At 37.3% G+C, this 23,115-nt stretch overlaps 2 protein-coding genes across 3 annotated transcripts; one reads left to right on the forward strand and one right to left on the reverse strand.

Annotated features, from left to right (window-relative positions):
- Positions 1 to 10,664: 10,664 nt before the first annotated feature.
- Positions 10,665 to 11,606, forward strand: LOC127697624 (olfactory receptor 10J3-like). Its single transcript, XM_052200893.1, has one exon. The coding sequence runs from the start codon at positions 10,665 to 10,667 to the stop codon at positions 11,604 to 11,606; it is 942 nt and encodes a 313-aa protein (XP_052056853.1).
- Positions 11,607 to 12,640: 1,034 nt separating this feature from the next.
- Positions 12,641 to 22,194, reverse strand: Fcer1a (Fc epsilon receptor Ia). Of its 2 annotated transcripts, XM_052200939.1 has the most exons (7): positions 22,084 to 22,194; positions 21,656 to 21,676; positions 20,258 to 20,515; positions 17,528 to 17,785; positions 16,481 to 16,650; positions 16,035 to 16,058; positions 12,641 to 13,320 (listed from the first exon to the last, which is right to left on the reverse strand). In XM_052200939.1, the coding sequence occupies exons 1-5, from the start codon at positions 22,130 to 22,132 to the stop codon at positions 16,493 to 16,495; spliced, it is 744 nt and encodes a 247-aa protein (XP_052056899.1). In that variant the 5' UTR covers positions 22,133 to 22,194; the 3' UTR covers positions 12,641 to 13,320; positions 16,035 to 16,058; positions 16,481 to 16,492. The 2 variants fall into 2 exon arrangements, with proteins under 2 accessions (XP_052056899.1, XP_052056898.1); XM_052200938.1 differs by lacking the exons at positions 12,641 to 13,320; positions 16,035 to 16,058 and having other exon boundaries at positions 16,262 to 16,650.
- Positions 22,195 to 23,115: the final 921 nt, after the last annotated feature.

A 23,115-nucleotide genomic window follows, 5' to 3' on the forward strand; every position in this document is an offset into this window, starting at 1 on the left:
TAGAATAGCAATGTGGAGCTTAGTCCCAAGGGGGACATCTACAGAACATCTTCCACACCAAGGACTCAGGCAATATTGCCCAAGAAGGAAAAGAAGAATTGTAAGATACAGAATTTCAGGGAGTATGATATGTCTTATAGTAATGTCAGAAACTACACATTTAAAGTCTCACCAAAATGAACTTAAACATGATCTGAAAAAGACAACACATATAGACATGGCATAGAAGATATAGGCAAGCCTAGGAGGCCTGCACAATATATTAAAGAACTACAGACAATTAAGCAATGCTGAGAGCTGTAGAAATAGTCTTACTCAGACATACCAGTTGGTTATGCAATCCCAAATGGTCAGCCCCAGAAACACATATAGAAGTATATTATACACACTGTGCAGGTTATATTTAGAAAAAAAGAACATATGTGTGTGTTAATTATGAATAACAATATATGTTAATTGCCTTACCTGAATATATATTAAAATATACTAGGCCAAATATATGAAAGAGAGTATATGGGAGGGATTAGAAGCAGAAAGTAAAAGAGGAAATGATGTAATAAAACTAGAGTCCATTTTTAGGGTTAGGGTGAACTTAAACACTAGAAAACCATAGTTGTTACAAATGTAAGCACTTTAATTACAACTTGGGTAATGCTTATTAAGAAGAAAAGGCCAAAACTTCACTAAAAATATATAGATTTTTCTGAAATCTTTGGGTTAATTTTCGAAGATTTTGAATCCCTACTTTAAAGTACAGTATAACGTGTAATGTCCATTCTATCTGTGACAGAGGAGAGAATGGATATTCTGACACGAAGAACAAACTTTTCTCTCAGTTTTGCACTCTGCACTGGTCATCTATACTGGGGAGCAAACATTCCCTGAGTTTCAAACAGTTTCTATGTTTATGATGCATCTACTTCTATGGTGTGATTCTGCAAAGGCAATGTGTCTTTGGTGAATATGTCATTGGATCTGTGAGGTCCTGAGGATTGAGTGAGTCTGTGGAAATAAACAAGTTTTTTTTTTAAAAAAAATTTGAATAAACATGTCACTTTGCAAAACATATGACATGTGAAGTTTGATTAGGAATAAGATACCTTTGCTTTAGTGTCTGGATTTCCAGAATTGCTTGTGTGTTCACTTCTGTGACATTGGTCAAAATACCTCATGGTTGCGGTGAAATTAATTCAAAATTGTTGAGAGTTAAGTCTGATGGTGGATGTAATACAATCTCTTTTCTGAAGTCATCTGGTGGGTAGTAATGTGTATCCTCACCTCGTACCCATCAGGGCTTAGATGTGCATTTCTCCAAAGGAAGAGAGAACATGGAATTGAGGCTCTCAGTGAGTCATCTTTGGAAATCATTCTCACTAAGGAATCTTAGCCTCTAAGTTCTTACTCCATTTTCAAGTATGCTGCCTCCAGTGCTTTTCTATTTTGGGGTACTTTCCCTCTATGATGATTATGAAAGGCTCTCTAGAGTCTTTGGGTCCAGAGTGCTCACCTATGAAAGAGTCTGAGGAGTTTGCTGTGGCTGCCTATCATTTCGATACCTTTCCCTTCTCCTGCTCTCTATCTCATCTCTGAGGCATGGCAGATGGGAATTCCCAACAGTAAATTTGTGGCATTTAAATCTATTGCTCAGTCTATTACCAACACCCTATTTTATGATTCTATTTCTAGAATAGTGATTGGCATACAACGATTGCTCCATATTTTGGCTATGATATATTGTAGTGAAATGTAAAAAAAAAAAAAAAAGATTCCATCATGTTTATTGAGCTAAATTCACTGTGACTCAATTTAGTTGTCAGCAATACAGTATTATCTTCTTGAAACTGGTTTAAAATAAAAATCCGATTTTTCCTTCAGAACCTAGGAGTCTTTATTTTCTAACAGCTTTTCATGAGCAACTTTTTTTTTTCACGTCAGTCTTGTGTTTCTATCCACCAATAAGAAATCTTCAACAACTGTAGTGTCTTGAAAAGCAGCAATAAGAAACCCAGGCTGAATATATGCTTATGTCTTCCCAGTGTTTGAGAAAAAAAGAACTTGTAATGCAAGTGATGTAAATCAATGTAGTTGATGGTGTTATATCAACTTCACATAAGCTAAAGCCATCTGAAAGAAGGGAACCTTAATTCAAAAAAAAAAATCTTAATTAACAAAATGTCAAGCCTGTAAAGAATTTTCATAATTAGTGATTACTGGGAAGGACTCAATCCATATTGGATGGTGACATCCTGGGAGTCCTGGGTTCTACAAGAAATCAGGCTGTGTACTTGTGATATGTTTTACTAGCCGGGCTGGCTCTCTGGCCTAAGTGGGAGAGGAAATGCCTAACCTCTCATAGATTAGAAGTGGCAAGGTGTGGGGGATATTCAGAGGAGTCCCTATCCACTCAGAGGAGTAGGAGAAGAGATATAGTGTACAGATTGTGGGGAGGCGTGACTGGAAGGGGGGCAGTGAGTGGAATGTAAAGTGAATAAGTAAAAAAATAAATTAATTAAAACCAAACCAAACCAAACAAACAAAAAATAGGCTGAGCAAGCCACAGGGAGCAAGCCAGGAAGCTATGCTCCTCTAAGCCCTCTACAGTAGCTCTTGCCTCCAGATTCCTGCCCTTCTTGAGTTCCTGACTTCATTTGATGATGAACTGTTGTAGACTTAGATTTTTCAATACCTACTCTAATAAGGGTTCTTTGGCACTTTAACCTCCCTTCTCGCCCACCCCACCACCACCAGGGGTAGTGAAAAGGAAAGGTTAATAGGGCAAAGAGGGATGTGTACCTCTTTAGAAATAGTTCTTTGGGGCAATTCCAGTCTTCATTGTCAGTATATCAGCAGTTAAGTTCACATGAATCAGCAGTGAGAGATCCAGAAGAAACCAGAAAGCTCTGCCAATGGGTTTGTGGGAAACAGCAAGAAACTACTGGAACACCACCAGAAGCTCTCTGGTGAATTTCTCTCTATGAAGTCATGACAAGCAATGATTAAGGAAGAAGGCAAGGTGAAGAAATACCAGTGTTGTCAGTGAAGACCAACATCAGCAAAGTCCAACAAACACTAGCAGAGAATAGCAAGGCAAACCAATGCCAGTGCATTGATCAGTATCTGCTGAGTAATAATTATACCCTTCCAAACACCATGTGTCCTCTCAAGCATCTGCTCCAGCAAAGTATCACATGCACTTTTCCTAGGTAGGCTTCCAGAAAGTCATCACATGTCTGTTTCAGCAAAATATCCTCTCATAAAACAATTTCCGGAAAACAAAACAAAACAAAACAAAACAAAACAAAACACATGACACAACTTGAGTCTTCAAAGTAATTAGAAATCCCCACTTCAGAACTGTGATGTGAAAGTGTAAGGTGAATAAACCCTTTCAGCCCCAGCTTGGTTTGGGACATGGTGTTTTATTACAGCAATTGAAAGCCTAACTAAGATAGTGAACTACATACTTTCCCTGGACGCATCAGCGGAGTACAGCCTTAAAATGGAAATGTTGTTGCAAGTTGTTTGGCACATTGTCCTCTTACAGGTCCTATTAAAACACAACAGGTTACTTCTTCAAAGTCACTGAAAAAGTATCTCTTGCTCCAACTGATTACATAGATCTTTAACTTTCTAAAAGTTATTGTGGCTTTAACTGTACATGTCCTTGTATGCACATATATAATGTCCTTGTATGCACATATACAATAAGACAAATCTCCATGTACTCCATTTTAGAATGGAGTGACATCTTATCATTTTGGCTATATTACATTGCGAAAGGTAAGTCCAGTTCTGTCCACAGTAAAGGGCAATGCTTTATGCAGAGGTGATACTCATTGTATATCTTCTTTGAGAGTATTTGAAACAATTAAAGTCATCTTAAATCTGTATCTTATCAAGCCCATTGAGTAAATGTTATTGGTCTGATCTTATTGTATATTTTGTCTTCTATTTGACTTTTATCAGTCTGTTCTTTACTTCTGATGTATCTGTATAGCTCTATTGTATTCTGAACAGTCTAAATTTTTTCTGATAAGAGCCAATAATAAATAATGTAAGGTTTTGGACCATAACCTTTGCTGCATTAAATACTACACAAGTAACCCAAAAATGGCTATAGATGATATATAATTTAATGTAATAATCATTCCAAACCAAATTAAACATGTGGCTAATAAAATTAGAATATATATACTTTTGTTTCACATAGTAACTTTTATTTTATTTATTTGTAATTGTTTGAGATTCTAAACTCTTCTACATCTTGCAATACATACAAAAACAGATGGTGGTCATATCATTTGGCAGACCAGAGTTGCTTAAGCCTGTGATATATGAATAAATTAAAAACACAAATTGAAGCTCTAGATTACATTATCTTCATGTAGTAGGGATTTTATTGTACTCCCTGGCAGGTGGTAGTAGGGACAGGATCCTATTTATTTAACTAGGGACTAAGTTAATTTGAATCAGGTTTCAATCTTTGTGAGGGTTAATTTATTTCCACCCACTCTTTCATGTATAAGCACATATGGAGATTGCAGATGCTCTGCTCAGTTTTTAGGTTCTTTTGACCAAAGACTACAAACAACAAATGACAGTTCCTGAAAGAGACCACAGGGAGTTGAATGTCAGACTAACATATTTATTTACACTCTTTCAATATAAATGCTTGTCTCCTAAAGAAAGTAAGAATATCTATGTTAACCATGATGACATTGTTTCAAAGATATAATAGAAGAAATGGAAATCAGGAGGCAGAAAATAATTCTGGTAAAGGATCAATGTCTTCAGTTCTCTAAATTGTACTCAGTTTCTTACACACACACACACATACACACACACACACACACACACACACACACACACTTACTGCTTTTGTTACTTTGAGGTGACATAATGAAATATGAAGATCTTAGAGAGTGAGGCAAAGTCCGGCAGAGATTCAAAGTCATTTCATTTATCATAGCATCATTAAGAGAAGAATAGACAAAGGTCCTGATGAGAAAAACCAGCTTCTTAAACAATCAATGAAAAACATAAACTTACATTCTATGAAAACTGATTCAGACCGCTAACCTTCAGTTCACCATTATAAAGTTACCTCTTAGGTTGTTATCACTAGCAATTCCATCATCATTAAAAACAACTTTAAATCAGACACATACACACACACACACACATCTTATAACTTATGAAATCAGGTGTCTTGTGTTTAATGCTAGTATCTGATTTATTAGATAATGTCCTAGGGAAAATAAGATGATCCCACAGTCTCTTTTCTGGAAGTCATGTATAATTAGATTCTAAGTAGTTTCCAGGGGAGATAAAATGAGTGAATATATGTATTCTGGTATACTGCACAGCTTTATATGTAACACTTTATAAGAACACATGAAAGGTCTTAGTAATTATTGCTTAAAAGACTCAATTCTATGTATACTGAAAGAATAAAGAGGAATATAATAGACTCTAAAATTTTCCCAAATGTGACAATGAATCCTGACGTTATATATTTTAAAACCGTAAATGGATAATAACAACTAATCTGTCTATGGGAAATCAAATGATCAAACAGGACAGAGGATGACCAGCAAGGCTGAGGTTTGTCACCAACTTGAGCTAAGACCCAAGAATAAATGTAGAGTGTGAGGTGATTGGGACAGAGACAAGAAAGATCAGTTTAAAAGTATAAAAGTTCAACAACATATTCTGGGACAGGATTGGCAATTACACATAGACATTTTAAACTGGCTTTAAGTGTCAGTACAAGAAGCTATCTCTATTTATGTCTGGAATAGGGATTCTTGCTCAAACTCTATTTAATACCTGCTTCTATTCTCTTCTTAGAAGACATCAGGTCTTATGGCCCCTTCCATTGGTACTGGGTGATTGGATAGAAAACAGCCTAGATCCCAACAGGGCCCTGGCCTACTCTGAGATGGAAAATTAACCTTTTAACCAAGAGAGATAGCAGCCAGATCCCAAGTGTGAGTGTCAAAATTACATAATCAACTGCCCTAATAATGAGGTCTCTAGGCACTGTACTGTACATATCCTGTTTTCTTTCATTAATCATTAGGGAGTAAAAAGTGTTATTTGGGAGAAAGATACCTAGGATACCAACAGAAGTTTAGTAGTTTATTACCTTCCTCCTATAGATAGTTACTGCTTTGTGACCCACAGACGGGCTAACTGTGAGTAGGATTAGAAAATCTAAATGACCTTAGACTTCCTTTGACTTTTTTTTTGTCTTAGGCACAGCATGACTGAGATGGGCATTGCTTCCTTCCTCCGGAGTAGCCACTTCTAGGTATGGCTTCTGGGAGGATGTTGGAAAGCTGCCAACAAATCAGGGGATCCTAAGACATTAGTAATCCTGTGATAAAACTCTGTGTATTTGGTAAAAAAAAAAAATAGAATTGTTTTCGCTAAATAGTTTAAAATTAAATAACTGGTAAATTTTTTTAAAATAATTTTAAGACATACCTGGACAAAAATACCTTGGGAAACATTTTGTATCTATTAGTAAAATAATAATAATAATAATAATCTATTACTATAGATGATAACATTTTCAGAATAACACATAGGAATCAGGCTTGAGCACAACTCTCCTAGAAGATGTCAGAAGCAAGATACCTGGTGAGTCTCACTTTATTTTCTTTCCATATCAAGAGCATTTACAAGACCCCTGGGTTGTCATATATCTACCCCAGTGGCAATCTGTAGAGGCAATGTGAACATGGCCTCTCATATCTGGAAATACAGATGGATATATTGTATAATATGGTGAAGAGGGAATAAAGTACTTGCAGGGCTTTGCATTAAGTCTGATGTCTGAAGCAGTTCAGGAATGTGAGCTCCATGAGCAAAAAGACGATCTTGACCATGTTTCTCTTCCACTACCACTATTCTTATTTTTCAAACCTTGAATAAATTGTACTATTAAAGTCGTGCTTTTCCTGGTGAGAACCAAACAAATTTTGGTTTCAACAACCTGAACAATCCTTCTTGACTGACACATTCAGGAAGTGACACAATAAATACATTTATTTCTCTAAAATAATATGAACGGTACACTCATCCAGAAGTTGTCTAGAGACAAAACTTGGTATCACTTTTTATGCCATCTACTTAATAGAAAAGAGAAGTAATAAGAAAACTCTAAACTCTAAAGCATTCTCTGAATCCTGTGCTTTCCACCCAATGGTCACTCCCTACCTTACACCCTGTCCTCCTTACTTATATTTCTCATGGCTGAGAGGAGTAACCTTACTCTTGTCAATGTCTCTAATTTAACTATTCTATTTTAGAGAGCTTCTCACATAAAGGTCCTGAGAGAAAAAATTGTAGGGTGTTGCTAACTTTGAATAAGTGGTCTCAAGAAGTGAAAAAAAAAATTCAGACCATGAGCATAAGACAGCAAGCCCAAATAATGCCCTCCGTTCCCTGAAATGAAATCCTAAAAATTTACATGAATACATGAATGTCAGTATATTCAGGTATAATGGAAACCTGCATATTGTAATGGAACCCTCCTATTGTAAAGGAGTCACCTCCAAATTATCAGTTGCATAGCAGGCAGCAAATCTGACGAAACTGTTGTTCCCAGCTGTACCTGGAATGATCAGCCTCTATAGCCTCAGAAAGAACTAAGTTCTGGGCGACACAAGCACCTTGTTTGAAAGAAAGCTGAAAATTGTGCTCTACCTGAACCATACCTCTGTTAGAACAGTTCATGTAGCAATTCATGATTCAATTCTTCTTGATGCACCTCTGAAAAGATTTCAAAGGAGAATAAAGAGGGGAAATTAGAAAATATATAACATCGCGTTTGAAATATTCAAGGAATTGCTTACAAGTACAGAGAGGTGTGATTGAAATTTCAACTGGCTACGTTGTCCAACAGAAAGGAATATCTGCTGATAAAAATGAGTACTTGTTTTGGGCTTCTGTTTGTCAAGTACCAGATCAAATTCCTCACCCTCATTAAATCTGTTTAATGTTCACAGCAGCATCGAGCTCTATTACTATAATCAGTCTGCAAGTGAATTTTCAACATTGTGGTTAAAACTTTGAAGTGATTGAGGAATTTATGCAAGAGTATCCGAGTAGTTCCTCGTGAAAACATGATTACAGTGTTCAAGTGCAGGTGTGGACAATGGTCAATGCAACAGCAATGTAGAAAATGAGTCTCAAAACAATTGTGCGGTGATACAGAGAAGGAGGATGGGCCTCGGGTGTTGGGTGTGAGTGGGAAGTAGGAAGGAGAAGTAACATGGGGGAGTTACAGAAAACTATCCCTTAAGGGCAGTGTGGAAGGGGAGGAAAGCAATTCAATGAACTCTAAGCTTTCTGGATGGAAGTAAAGGATATACCATTAAAGATGGCAGGATATTTCTGCCCTATTACAGTTTCTTATTCTAGCTTCACCTGGGAGAAAGACTCATGCTAAGAAATAAAGTGAACCATAGGATTTCAGTTCCTTCTTTGTTTAAATGAATTCCACGTAGGGTCTCCTATTATCTCATTGTCAAAGATGCTTGCCTCATGTTGTTCCTTTTGCCTTCTTTTAGCTAGAATTCTAGGAAGTGGCAGAATGCACGTATTGATGTACTATGAAACCATTTTCATGATGTCACAAAAGCATGGTTACAGGGCCTGCAGGAAGAGTAGGCCTACTTTTTCCTCTATGTTGGCTACCGAGTATAGTGCTGTAATAAATATGAAAGTAAAGATAACACTTTGATGCTTTGTCTTTAATTTATGCTTACAAAGGTTACTTAAAATTAAAATATACAATTAGATGATACATCTTAATGATCTTAAATAGACTATAAACATGTAAGATATTGTGAATAATAAGTGTTATTCATATGCACAAGGGTTGGAAAATAGTTGAATGAGTGCTAACTTTATAAATTGTTAGTGGAATAGAAACAAAGCATGTGATCTGCTGAAAATAGTGGAGGAAAGTTCATCAACAATAAATAAATGTTAGGATCTTTGAGGATGACAGGGGTAAATAGGTGCCGGGTTAGGCAATATCTAGGACTAACCCAGGGTTCTCTAGTCTAGTTTAGTCTAGACAAGTCTAGAGAACTCCTTTAGAGAGTGGATATAGCACTGGTATTGAATGATAATATGTAGAAAGAATATTAGTCTCATGCATCTTTATTTTTATCATCATTTACTAAATCACTGTTCTTTTTTCTTTTAATGAAGCTTATCACATTCAGTATCAGTCTTGCTTTGACCTAGGTCCAGTTCTTTAGTGAACAAATAGTTGTTGTGTGTGTGTGTGTGTGTGTGTGTGTGTGTGTGTGTGCAGTGCACACATGTACCTGATGATATGCATGTAGACACCAAAGGACAACTTCTGGAAGTGGATTCTCTTCTTCCTTCATGTGGATACTGTGACCAAGTGTTGGCATTTTCTCACTAAGTAAACTTGCTGGCACTGTATCTTGATTTCTTAAAAGATAATTTTTTCTGAAGTATACTTAATATGCAATAAACCATAGATATTGAATAAATATACCAGTCAAGTGTGAACTCCACAATCAGGAAAAAGACATATCTATCAACTTCAAACATTCCCTTGAGGTTCTTAGTGCTTTATTGTGTGATCTTCCCTCTCAAGTGTTTAAAATATAGCACAATGTTATTGGCATAGCCAATAACCTATGGAGAAAAATTTTAAGAAGTAATTTACATTGCAGACTAACATGCTAGAGTTGAGAATAACTCCCCATTTTCTCCACTCTGGCTAATGATAAGTATTGATAATGCTAATATAATCTATATTATTTTGAATATTTTAAGTAACATACAAATGTAATCAGGATATGTGTGCTTACTCCTGACTATCTTGTTTGACTTGTGTGATGTCCTCCAGATGAATCTTTATTGACACACATTATAGAATTCCATTTGGAATGAACTATACATGATCACATAAATGTCAATTTTCTTTTGTCATTTTATTGTCTACAGACATCTGGGATTTTTCCTCTAGGCTACTATGTATAGTGTTGTGATAAATACAAAAGTAAAGATAACACTTTGATGCTTTGTTTTTAATTTATGAATACAAAGTTACTTAACATTAAAATATGCAATTAGATAACTTATCTTAATGATCAAAAATACACTATAAACATGTATGATATTATGAATAAAAATAAGTAAGTGTTCATATATACAAGTATTGGGAAATAGTTGAATGAGTGCAAACCTTATACACTGCTGATGGAATAGAAGCAAAGAATATGATCTGTTGAAAATAGTGGAGGAAAGTTCTTAATGGTTCAAGCAGGACTAGTGTGTGACTCAATAATAACTATATAATCAAGAAACTGAAGATAGGCTATTTTTACAAATCTCCTTTAATTTTGATCTACTTGGTTTCATGTCTCCATCTGTGCTCTCAATCCCGCGGTCCTAGTTCAAGGATTCTACAGTTCCAAAGGAAAGCTAGCACAAAGAAGAAGACCTAGCTGTTCACCAATAGCTGAGCCTTGAGAATCTGCAGTCTCCAGCCTTGCCCAGGATAGGCACATTCTTCCCTGAACACCTTGGTTCATCCTACTCGGGTTCATGTTTGACTCATCAAAGCTTTCTTCCCTTTGCCTAAATCCCTGAAGCATATATTAATCCCAATGCTAAAGTCAAACACAACATTTGTAACAGAGTTTCTTTTTGAAGGTTTCTCCAGCTTTGGTTGGCAGCACAGGCTTGCCTTTTTTGCTGTTTTCCTAACATTGTACTTTGTCACTCTGTCTGGTAATGTGATTATTGTGAGTATTATTCACTTTGATCATCATCTACATACTCCCATGTACTTCTTCCTGGCCATATTGTCCATCTCTGATACCTGTTACACTGTGACCATTATACCAAGGATGCTTTCTGACCTCCTCAATCCTTCCCACACGATTGCTTTTCGAGACTGTGTGGTCCAGATATTCTTTTATCTAACTTTTGGCATCAACAACTGTTTCCTACTCATGGTCATGGGATATGACCGTTATGTGGCCATCTGCAACCCCCTAAGGTATTCAGTTATCATGGGTAGGAAGGCTTGTGTCCACTTAGCATCTGGGTCACTGGCAATTGGCCTAGGCATGGCTATTGTACAGGTTACATCAGTATTTAGCCTGCCCTTCTGTGATGAATTTGTTATCCCCCACTTCTTCTGTGATGTGAGACCCCTGCTGAAGCTGGCCTGCACAGACACCACTATCAATGAGATCATCAACTTTGTTGTCAGTGTGTGTGTTCTTATTCTACCAATGGGCGTGGTCTTCATCTCCTATGTCGTGATCATCTCCACCATCCTTAAGATTGCTTCAGCTGAAGGTCGGAAGAAGGCCTTTGCCACCTGTGCCTCCCACCTCACGGTGGTCATCATCCACTATGGCTGCACGGCAATCATCTACATGAAACCTAAGTCCCAGAGCTTGCTGGGGCAAGAAAGGCTCATCTCAGTGACCTACACTCTTATCACCCCTCTACTGAATCCTTTGGTGTACACTCTGCGGAATAAAGAGGTCAAAGATGCCCTACGTAGAGCCATGTGGCCGAAACCACTTTCATCTTAATCAGGTTCATTTGTGAATTTCATTTCTTTCAGTTGGTGAATATGCAGATATTTTAAGTTGTTTCTAATCATGCCTTATCTTATGGCAACAGCAAAACCAGAACACGTTGACAGTTGATAACCTGGAGGTTTCCCTCTATGCCATCAGAATTCTCTGTGCTATGCTCGGAAGGAATGAGATAATGGTTTTTATGTACTTAGTTTAAGAAAACTTATGATCAGAGACTTGATAGACTTCTTTTTATTGGTTATTTTTTATTTACATTTCAAATGTTGTTGCCCTTCCTGATCTCCTCTCCACTAGCCTCCCATCCCATGCCCCCTCCCCTTTGTCTCTAAGCTTTTGCCCAACTGTGAATGTCATGGTCAACTAATACTTTTTCATTTCCCTACCCAACTCCTTCAAGCCTAGACTTGTTCAATATAAGAGCCACTCTGCTTTGTGTATAGAACTGTTCATATGTGCACATGGCTATGCTCTCCATGAGAATATTACGAGTTGCTGTCATATGTCACACAGTCACCCTTAAACCAATGATAGACTTCTTATAAACTGGCAGAAACCACACAACTCATTGTCTACTATGAGCTGGTAGAATGTGTGATATGTAGCTATGCTCTATGCTATTGATACAAGGAAAAAATTGTTTTCAAATATGTTTTTTCAGACAGATCCTCATTGGTAGTCATAAAAAATTGTATTGATTTAAGTTTATTAAAATACTAAATCCACAAAGTTTCTAAATCAGATAAATATCAGTTTTGGAAATGAACCCAGAAAGACTTGTTTGTTGTGGTTAATTGGTACAGAAACACACATCTGTATGTCGAAAATTTTCTTGTATTCTGTTTTTACAAATATCATGTTAATTTGTATGATAACGTGAGGAGTTTTCAAGAGAGGTAAAGCACATCTTTAAAGTGGTCGTATCACAATGTAAGAAAGTAAAATTGCACCAGCTAAAGAGAACACAGGTGTGGCCTCTCCACCCGTTTTACACTCACACAAGAAGACTCAGACTAAGAAGGGGGACATACAGGCAAGGTGAGCTTTATTTATCCTCTTAAGGCTGCAATAATGATAGTGGACCTGGAAGGAGCTTGTAGATATCACAGTGAAAGGAACATCTGATCTGCTGTTTGACATGAGTAGAGCATAGCACTTTGGATAAAATCACTAGAATGTGAAGTCTGCACATGGAAGGAGTGTTGGAGGGCTATATGCCCAGATTTCCAGAAACAGTAGAGCCAATTACTTTCTGTGGAGTTTACTAAAGGACAATTGGCAATTCTGGTAACTCTGGCTTAAGTAAAGGTATGAAGTAAAGACACTGATGAACTCCCCAGGTAAGTGAGAACCCCGGAGTGAAGCTCTCAGTGAGTCCCCTTCAGGAAGCATCCTTGCTAAGGAACTGCATCTTTTTTGCTTTTAACATGTTCTGGGGACATGCTGCCTCCTGTTATTTGTCTGGTCCATGGTATCTCCTCTCTATGGTGATTATGAAGAGCTCTCCCAGGTACAGAGCTGTCATCTGTGACATGGTTTAGGGTTTCTGCTGTGACTCTTTCACATTTCAGCTTGTCTCTTTCAATCCTGCTTCCTTCACTCCAGCAAAGCTGTGAATGCTTCTTCTAAGTCCTGGCCCAGGAATCTGTTTCCTAGGGTCAGCAATCTGCAGCAGCATTTTAGATTTCCGTGTCAGGACCATTGGCATTTGTGGAAACACAATTTTTAGCCTTAACTTACTCTAGCACAGGTAGATGAGATGTCTTCTTTTCACTTTAAAATACATTTTGGTTCAAGTACTGAGTCATATCTACCACGGCATAATTTACTTGATTATTACTTTGTATGATCTTCTTGAAAATTACTTAAGAAATAAATATCTGAATTTTTCTTTGTGAATTTTCTGAAATTTCACATTCTTTTCCCCTGACCTCACAACATTCCAGAGATTTTTCCCACTGTCTGTTCTTTACTGAACATCAACAAAACTGAGAGTACACCTATATCTTTTCAGTTTTGAATGTGAAAGATTGTGGGTGTTGCAGATGCTATATGCAGGTGAACTTGATAGCGATTCGGAGAACATGAGTAGAGTCCAGCTTTCAGTGGGATTTGTGGCAACTGATGGAGCACAGGATGGGGACATGACTTGGTAAGTAACTGTCTGGACTTGGACAGGGCATGCAAGGCAGGAAGACAGATTCTGAGGTCATCCATAGGCCTGGGCTGTCTCTGACATGTTTGTTTTCCACAGGAGAAAAATGCATCTCCAGATTTAGAGAGGCACTCATGTGTTCTTCATTTCCCATCTGATGAGATACATACCTTTCCTCTAAAGATTTAGTTTACAAACCATCTCCTGATACATCTTTTGTTGGAATCTTTATCTGGAGGCATCCATGGAATTTATCTTCAAGCCGAGAGATGCTCATTTGTTTTCCTATTCCCTAAGTATCAGGAACTCACGAAGATTTGTGATTATCTATTTTGAGGGAGCAAACTTTTTTATGCTTTGTTGAGGGGCCTATTTTGTATAGATCAGAGGTGACTGAAGAGACCACAGGTAAATCAAGAAAGGAAATTTTTTGATTAACCTGTATAATATACTAACTCATTTACATAGATTGAAATACTTCACATACATATATATGAGACACTATTAGAAGGAGTATAATATATAATTTGGGGGCCAGTAACTATTTGAATATTAACCTCATTTTCAATGTTACTTCTGAAATAGTATGTGAATGATCATGAAGGCTAAAAAAAAACAAAAACAAAAACAAAAACAAACAAACAAAAAACCAGAAAAGGATGGCACGATTTGAAATTAATTAAGAAGTTATATATGACAGTCAACATACCAAAGTGATGACATATCTGGGTGTCCAGTGGTGGAGCATGAGAAGAAATCCATACTTGCGCTAGGTGGCAAATGACTTATGAGAGTCTTCCCCTCAATGATCAGTACATGGAAAATGAGTGGCAAAGTGTGAGGTTAAGGAGACTCGAAAAACCACAGAATCCCAAAGACTTCCAAGTGGCCTGGCCTGGTCCAGCACCCAGTGAGAAGCGGCTTGGACTCCCACCCCTCTCCTCTGTTCTATCCATGGCCCTCCAGAGCTTGACTGGGGAAGGAGGGAGGCAAAGGGAACAGCAATGTTCAGGATTCTAGATGTTCCTTTAGATGTTTCCCAAGCTGATTATGCCTGGAATTCCTGCCCACTTCAAGCACCTCCCGTTTCCTAAGTCTGAGGATTTGGCATAAACACCAAATCTGAGATAAAGGAGGAAATTCCTTTCTAGCTCAGTGCCAGAGACACTGACACTGTAGGGGACTCATTGAAACAATGTGTCTCAATTGTGTGTGGAGGCAGCACTGTGGTCTGAATGCTTTATCTTGCAATAAATCTTGGGCAGGTAGCAGAGAAAGTTTCCCATAAAAGCACCCAAAAGTTTCCTGTGGGGATTTTCCCCTGCCTGTATTTCAATAGAAATTTTTTCTGCATTTACCACACCTATTTACAGAGAGAGAGAGAGAGAGAGAGAGAGAGAGAGAGAGACAGAGACAGAGACAGAGACAGAGACAGACAGAGAGACAGAGAGACAGACAGAGAGACAGAGATTCACATCATATACCCATATGCCCATCTTTTAAAAATCTGAAGTAATGACTATGTATACCCCACTAACATTTCTTGGCAAAATGAAGATCTTGGTCTAGTCAGTGTTTGCAAGTTACCCTCATACCTTTCCCTACACTGTCAGCAGGGGCAAATTTGGGAAAGCTTGAGGCCCTATGTTTTCACATATTGGTTGTCATAAGTCAGTGTTCAACACTGACAGCATGCCCCTGTCCCTTAGATGGTTCTCCTTGTCTTCATGGGCATGAAGCAGGAGCTGAGTTAGATATGCCTATCCTCATTCCTATTTTAGAAATGAACCAGGAGATACATACATATATAAGCTGATTTTCATAAATCTCAAGCCTAGAAATTAAAAACATCAGGATTGGGATCCATGTCTTATACTGTGTGGTTTAGTCCTAATAACAGATGTACTTGCTGTGAAGAAACCCAATACCATTCATATTGTGAGTCAGACCATTGGCCTTCAGCAAATACTTTGCTAAAAAAATGAAAGACATAAAATACAAACATATAAACGTAACTGTTTCGTTTACCCAAGAACTTATTTGGTCTTAGACTATAAACGGTGTTTATTGTTTCTAGGATTACTCAAAAGCTGTTTGCTCTGTGAGTCTATGGAGATACAATACAAGTTTCATCTATTAGAGTGATAGGACAGAATTGATCACGTATAAATCCTGGTCTTCTGAGTCACCTTAATTTTTCTTGAGAATCAAAAGCTTCTAGCAATGGAAGGCAGGTTACAAACTGGCCAGCCTCGCCAGTATCTTACCTACCATGTCTTCTGTGCCACCGACTATTTATAATGAGAGAGAGAGAGAGAGAGAGAGAATGATGATGATGATGATGTATTTATACCCTCATGCTCATTCTTCTAGAAAAAAAAAGAATTAATAAAACCAGAATCTCTAAAAGTACCATTCTACATGATTCCATACTTATTTTTATTCAAATTGTGCTTTTCTTTTACAAATTTAGATAAAGCAGTCAGCTCATTCCTTAACTTATTAAGACAATGTTTATTGAGTATTTACTATTTATTGCATGTCACATAACCAGATGCAGTTGGTTTAATGAAGCATTTATGCAATTCCTGTGGAACAGACTTTCTATGGATAACATGAGTGGTTTTTGACAGTTGAGAAACTATTGAGGACTATTTGGAAAATTACTGTTAAGAACTGTCTCTTCAGCAATGGCATTAGTTCCTTTATGTACCTAGGTTAGGAGTTACGTTTCAACTTTGTTGCCTTTTCCAGTCTTCTGAATCTTCAAGAGTGATTTGAACTGTTCTTGGGTTGAGAGCAATAACCCCGTATCCACAGCAAACAGAATCACCACCAACAACGGAAAAATTAGTTGTAGCCAACAGTACTTGCTTTTGTAAGCTAGAATGGAATGTAGACACAATAAGTATATAATTCACATTAGAAAATGAAGAATAGGGCTCAGAGAGAGCCATCTTCTTTAAGAGGGACACAAGCATGGTTGTCCATCATTAGTATAATGGAGTATCCAGGAACAGAGAGAGAATAGTCAAGATCCTGAGTTCCACAGTCTGTGCTCTTTAGAACACTGTAGAGGGATGAGTGTTTCTCAATAACCCCAGGATACCCATTCTTCTAGACAGTGAAAGTCATAGGAAACAGGATGCTATTATCTGATGACTTGGATATAGAAAGGACACAGCATGGAGCCAGAGATAATTAAACATCAGAGCATTATTCTGTGTTTGACCATCCTGCTTTTTATAGATAATTATGAACATGCCAAAATGAAACAAAATTTTTTTCTTCAATGGTGAACAAACATTTCAAAGTTCCCCTCTTGCATGATTTCTTTCCCTACCATTGATAATTAATATGGACTTTTTCAATTCTTTGTATCTGCTTCTGTCAGCTTTCAAACCATTTTCAATTTGATAAATACAAACACTCTTCTTTAGAAAGCAAAAGATAGAAATTTTCAAATGTTAATTATGTTATGTCTGGACAAGCTTTTACAGCTTATAAAGTCACTTGACAAAAGTATCTCATTAATCTTTATACATTTCTATTTAGTGCATAGGTATTACCATCAGCACATAACAAATAAGGATTCTGTTGTGGAGATATGGACTGTCATAATATGTCCTTGGTCATCTCATTACAAATTTGGTAGACTTTTGAGGCAACCACAATGGCCTTGTTGTGCTAATTTCAAACACTAGTTCATAAGCCTACTTTCTCTTCTGACCCGAACTATTTTTTTCCTTTATCAACTTACCTTTTACTACAAAAATTCTGAATTTCTCAGATTCATGTTTCACCTGCTTGAGATAGCCTATGCAGTGGTAGGTGCCACTGTCATTAAGTGTGGCCTGTCTAATGGCGATGGTGGGGCTCTCAAATTTGTACTGGAAAGCAATGTTATTCTTGTAGTAGGTAACCTTGCGGAGATTCCAGTTCTTCCATCCACGGCATTTGATGTCAAAGGATCCATTGTCTAAGACCATGTCAGAAGATGTCTGAAGGAGCAGCCAATCTGAAGAGGATCCATTACATTAGTGTTATTTATTTAATAAGGGATAAGAAGTATAGCAGGGGAAGACAGATAAAAGGGGTCATCCATGAATAACCATTAACCAATGTTTTGGTTCATAAGATCAACTAAATATGAAATGAATGGAAATCTGAAACAGGTGGAGGTAAGGAAGTAGGGAACATCTCCAAAACAAGACAGAAACCTGGGAGAAGGAAGGTCCCGAAAAATCAATAGGGTGACCTTAGCTGTGATTCACTACATTGGGGATATGGAACCTGAAGAAGCCACATACTATAGCTAGGCAGGAATCCCAGTGGAGCAACAGAGATACCAACCTACCCACAAGACTTTCAACACAAAATTTATTCTATCTACAAGAAATGTAGACACAGGGGATGAAACAGAGACTAAGGGAATGCCCAGCCAATAACCAGTCCAACTTGAGACCCATCCCATGGGCAAGCACCAATCCCTAACTCTATTAATGATACTCTGTTATGTTTGCAGACAGAAACAAGTTATCCTATGGGAGGCTCCACCCAGCAGCTCAATCAGACAGATACAGATAATTACAGACAAACAGTGGATTGAGCTTGGGGACTCTTATGGAAGAATAGTAGGAACGATTGCGGGTCCTAAAGAGGATAGGAACTCCACAGGAAGACCAAGAGAGTCAACTAACCTGGACCTTTGAGGCTCTCAGAGTGTGAACCACCAACCAAAGAACATACACACTCTGGACCTAGGCATCCTTGCATATATGCAACAGATGTGCATCTTGGTCTCCATATGGGTTCCGAACATGTGGAGTGGGAACTAATACAAAAGCTGTTGCCTGAGGATAGGATATGTTCTTCTAACTAGGCTGTCTTGTCTGTCCTCATTGGGGGAGTAAGTGCATAGCCTTGCAGAGACTGAAAGTGCCAGGATTGGAGGTTACCCAGGGGCATCCCCACCCTGTCAGAGGAGAAGGGAAATGGAGAATGGGGAAAGGATTGTAGGAAGAAGGAGTGACTGGGACGGGAGCAGTGAGGGCTATGTAAAGTCTATGAGTAAAAAAAAATAATTTAATTTTAAAAAAGAATAAAGACAAAATAACATGAATAACTTGAAACCCACACTAGTGAATACTTTCTCCCTCTGACAAGTCAGTCTGGAGTCATAAAGTATATTGTGCTGCATTACTGAGCCCCCATGTGGAAACCCAAAGGCAAGAATTCCTTTCAAATCTATTCTAGCTGTATCTAGCTAGGAGGGAACAGAGAGACATACTCAAAAAGGTTTGAATACAGAAGAATTTTTTCTCACTCTGTCTTCCAAGAGGCTTCTCAGTTCTGTCATTAATTAGAAGCTGCCAAAATACTTCCTTAAAATATGTACACCAATTTTAATTGTTTAATCTTTATTGTCATTTTCTCTGTACAGATCTATGAAGATACAGGGCTGTATCTGGTTCTGTTTTGTCAATAGTACCTAACATAGTGTTTAGAAGTTTGTAGATACTCGGTGATTAATTGTCAATAATGATTCCATAAATTATAAGAATCATATCCTATGACTAATTTCATTCTAAAGAATTGTAAAACATTCTTCAAAAATGGAGAGATTTGAATGCAACCATGTCTAACATGTGCAAGAATATTGTACCTATTACAAGGAAATGAAAGACTCTTATTCATGGTTTAGTTTGTATTTGGAATTTAAAAGTGTTAAAATGTAGCTTTTCAATCAAATAAAAATATAACCTATAACTTTTCCTTTCAAAAGATAGCTTGCTCATTCAACATTTACTGATACCTAAATATGCTGTATTTATGTTTCAACCCAAACAAGAGTAATGAACTATTTCTTGAATTGAAATAAACAATAGAATTGGTTTTAGTAACAGTAAAGCCTGTGAAGAAAAAACAGAAGTGTTTTTCCTTGCTTATGGATTGTTCAGAGCAAATCTTTACTCAAGCAAGTATACATACACTGATTTCTGCAGCATCCATATGCCTATAATGCCATTTGATCACAAAATTCATATCTATGTATAGGTAAAATAGATTTTTAAAACAGGGAATATGAATAATATTGATGACAGAATTGACTATTGAAAGAGGATGTAAAGAGCCAATGCAGAAGGCATCAGATGTCTTGAGTGATATTCCCTGAATCTCCCAGAATAACATACAATGCCTTCTTCTAGTGCATTAGTTCTCAACCTGTAGGTTACAACCCCTTTGTAGAGTTCAAACAACAATTTCACATGTGTTGCTTAAGACCATAGGAAAATACAGATATTCATGAATCATAACAATAGCAAACTTACAATTATTAATTAGCAACAAAAATAATTTTGTTGTTAAGGTTCACCATAACATGAGTAACCATATTAAAGGATTGCAGTATTAGGAAGGTGGAGTACTGCTGTTCTAGTAGGACACTCTTCACATGAGAGATATATAGTCCCATATCCCTGGAACATACCTCGCATCACGTCCAAGTACACAGGTTTACTCTTATAGAATCCTTGTTTCTGACATATGTATTTTCCACTGTCATGACTGGTGGCACTCTCAATCACCCACTGTGAAGATGTCACATTAGAGATGATACCATTGTGGATCCATGTAGTAGTAGAATTCATTTGAAGGGAATTGTTCCTATTGCATGAAAGGGTCACTTTGTCTCCTTCAAATATTCTAATCCATGGTGGGTCCAAGGACACTACAGATTTCTGAGTGGCTTAAAAAAGGTAAATTTGTGAAGATAAATAAACTTTAGGTCATTGAGAATTACCCAGTCTCAAAACTATAAACATGCCAATAGTCAATCAATGGTCCATCTTGTTAGTAACAGTCCTCTGCTCTGATTGCTAGAAAATGCAATAAAGGGTGAAGTAAATAATGATGTGGTCTTAGGGAGCAACCAATCTAGTCATCAAGAGAGGGCACAAACACAGACAATTGAAGTAATTTATTTATGATGTGAAAACCTATTCTAATTCTCTTAACTTCAGTATTACTGTCCATAAATGTAAATTTGTGATCATTTTTAGGATCATTTCTTAGCATAATGGTTGGTATATAACTAACATTTGCTAAATAATTATTGAGTGGCTAAATATATAGGAATAATGAATGAATGTTAAAGCCTTGCTTTCATTAATACATGTCAGGAGCAACTGTCAATCATTTCAGATTATATAGCAAGTATTGGTAGATTTTAGTGTACAATGTGTGTAAATATAACACTTTAATGATGATAAAAATATAATAAACTTGATAAACTATGAGCTATAGATTTTATAGCTATTTAATTGTGAATATATACAGTGAGAAATGTTTGCAGTTTTAAAAGGTCACAAAAAGTACCATCAGAGTATCAGCCTTGAAAGGATTCCAGGAGCAAGGAGATGTGGGGCCAATTTAAACAGAGGCTAAAAGAAAGCAGCCTGTGATGATGACAAAGGGGTGATATAGTCAAGGAAAATATTTAGATCCAAAAGACTTAGGATAGAGTCCAGTTTTTGTCAGTTGTGAAACCTCCAGTAAGTGATCTGTTACAGGATTCTGAATTAGAAAATAGCAATAATGATAGGAATAAAAAGGTTGGATGAATGCTTGTGAACGGCCTAGGCAGAAAATATGCAGAGAGACACTAGTGCAGACATGGCCGTTGGTTCAAGCAGAAGAGACAGCTTGAGAGGGGAACTGATATATGGGAAACTTTGGGACAGGAAATAAAAAGGAAGGGGTGAGGTAGATTTGGAAAATAGACTTTCCAGGAAGAAGACTCAGAGCTATAAGAAATCACGATGGGATACGAACAAACCCAAAGAGAGAGCAGTGTTCAGATACACTGAGGGAAGGCCAGAGGACTCACCTGTCATCACGACACCCAGAGCTGTAAAAACCAATAAAGGGTAAGTTAGCATCTGTCCCCCGTGTGGCTGGATGCCAGAGCTCTGGGATCAGGATGGAAATGAGACCCACATCCCTGCAGCTTTACTGATCAATGTGGAGCAGGAGCTGTGCTCTTTCCTCTAGCCTCCTCCATTGGTATCTGTCTATACGCTAGTAGATGGCAGAGGATTGCAAAGATCTAAGCTATTAGCCTGATTTCCCACTGATGTGGTGCTCAGTCCACTTTCCTTTGCTTCTTTCTACTACAGACTGCCTGAAACCATCCCCCCATGGTTTGCATACGTGCTACAAAGTCACCAAAAAAAATCCCATCAGTGCCTCCACCATGACACTCTCTAGATGCATTGTGGTCCCTCAGGGAAGAGAGTAACATGAACCTGTACTTACATATGAGCAGCAGTGCTAGGCACAGTTGGGCAGACCCTCCAATGGCCATCGCCCCCACACCTTCAGGTGCTAACTGCACCAGAGAGCTATGGCTTCAAAAATAGGCTTGAAACCACAAAGGAGAAGGAAATGTCTTTTGCATCTTATCTGGTTAACTCATCGGCTATGCCTTGGCTTGGCTTTCTTCAGAGAGAACAATAGGGGTGTGTCAAATTGGGCAATTTTATACTCACCCATTTTCTTCTATTGTATCTTCAGCTGCCCACCTAGAATCTGGTAGGCAGGGTCTAAGCAGAGTCATGTGGATTCCTTAAGGTGACATTCAATGCACAAGAATTTGATCTGAGTATTAAAAACAGAGTATAGAGGAAAACATTAATGTTTTCAACAGAAAACATTAAAGTCCATTTTAGATTTGTGCTAGAAGCAATCAAATATTGTGGTTTCAGTAATAAAGCTTTTTTGTTGTCATATTTTTTATTGTCAGACAGTATTGCTTACCATCAGAATTTTATGACATATTCAAGTAAAATATGCTCAGGAATATCAAAAAATAAAAAATAAAAATATTTAAAGCTTGCAAATTTGTAATTATTTTAAATGATTCATACTTAAAATGTTTTACATAATATATATTTAAAATGATTTATACTTAACAATGTATAAATTATTGTTATCATTTCTACACACACACATGCACACACACACACACACACACACACACATCCTGAAACTAGTCCCAGAGTTTCTCTTCATGTTCCTTCCCAACTTCCTGTCTTCTTTGACTTTTTAGCTCTTGAAAACCACGTATTGTTGATATTTTCAGGGCAGAATCAAATACTCCTAATGACCATGTAGTTGGATTCTACTTATAAACTAGGAACAGTGATATTGAGATCCTGACTTTATTATAAGATCTAATAAAATATCTTATATGTAAAACACATTGCACAGCATTCATAAATATATATTCTTTTACTTACTAGTATTATTTGCTAAATACATTTAATAGAACCATTGATTTTGGCTGTG

Source organism: Apodemus sylvaticus, chromosome 12 (assembly GCF_947179515.1).
Source record: "Apodemus sylvaticus chromosome 12, mApoSyl1.1, whole genome shotgun sequence".
Taxonomy (NCBI): domain Eukaryota; kingdom Metazoa; phylum Chordata; class Mammalia; order Rodentia; family Muridae; genus Apodemus; species Apodemus sylvaticus.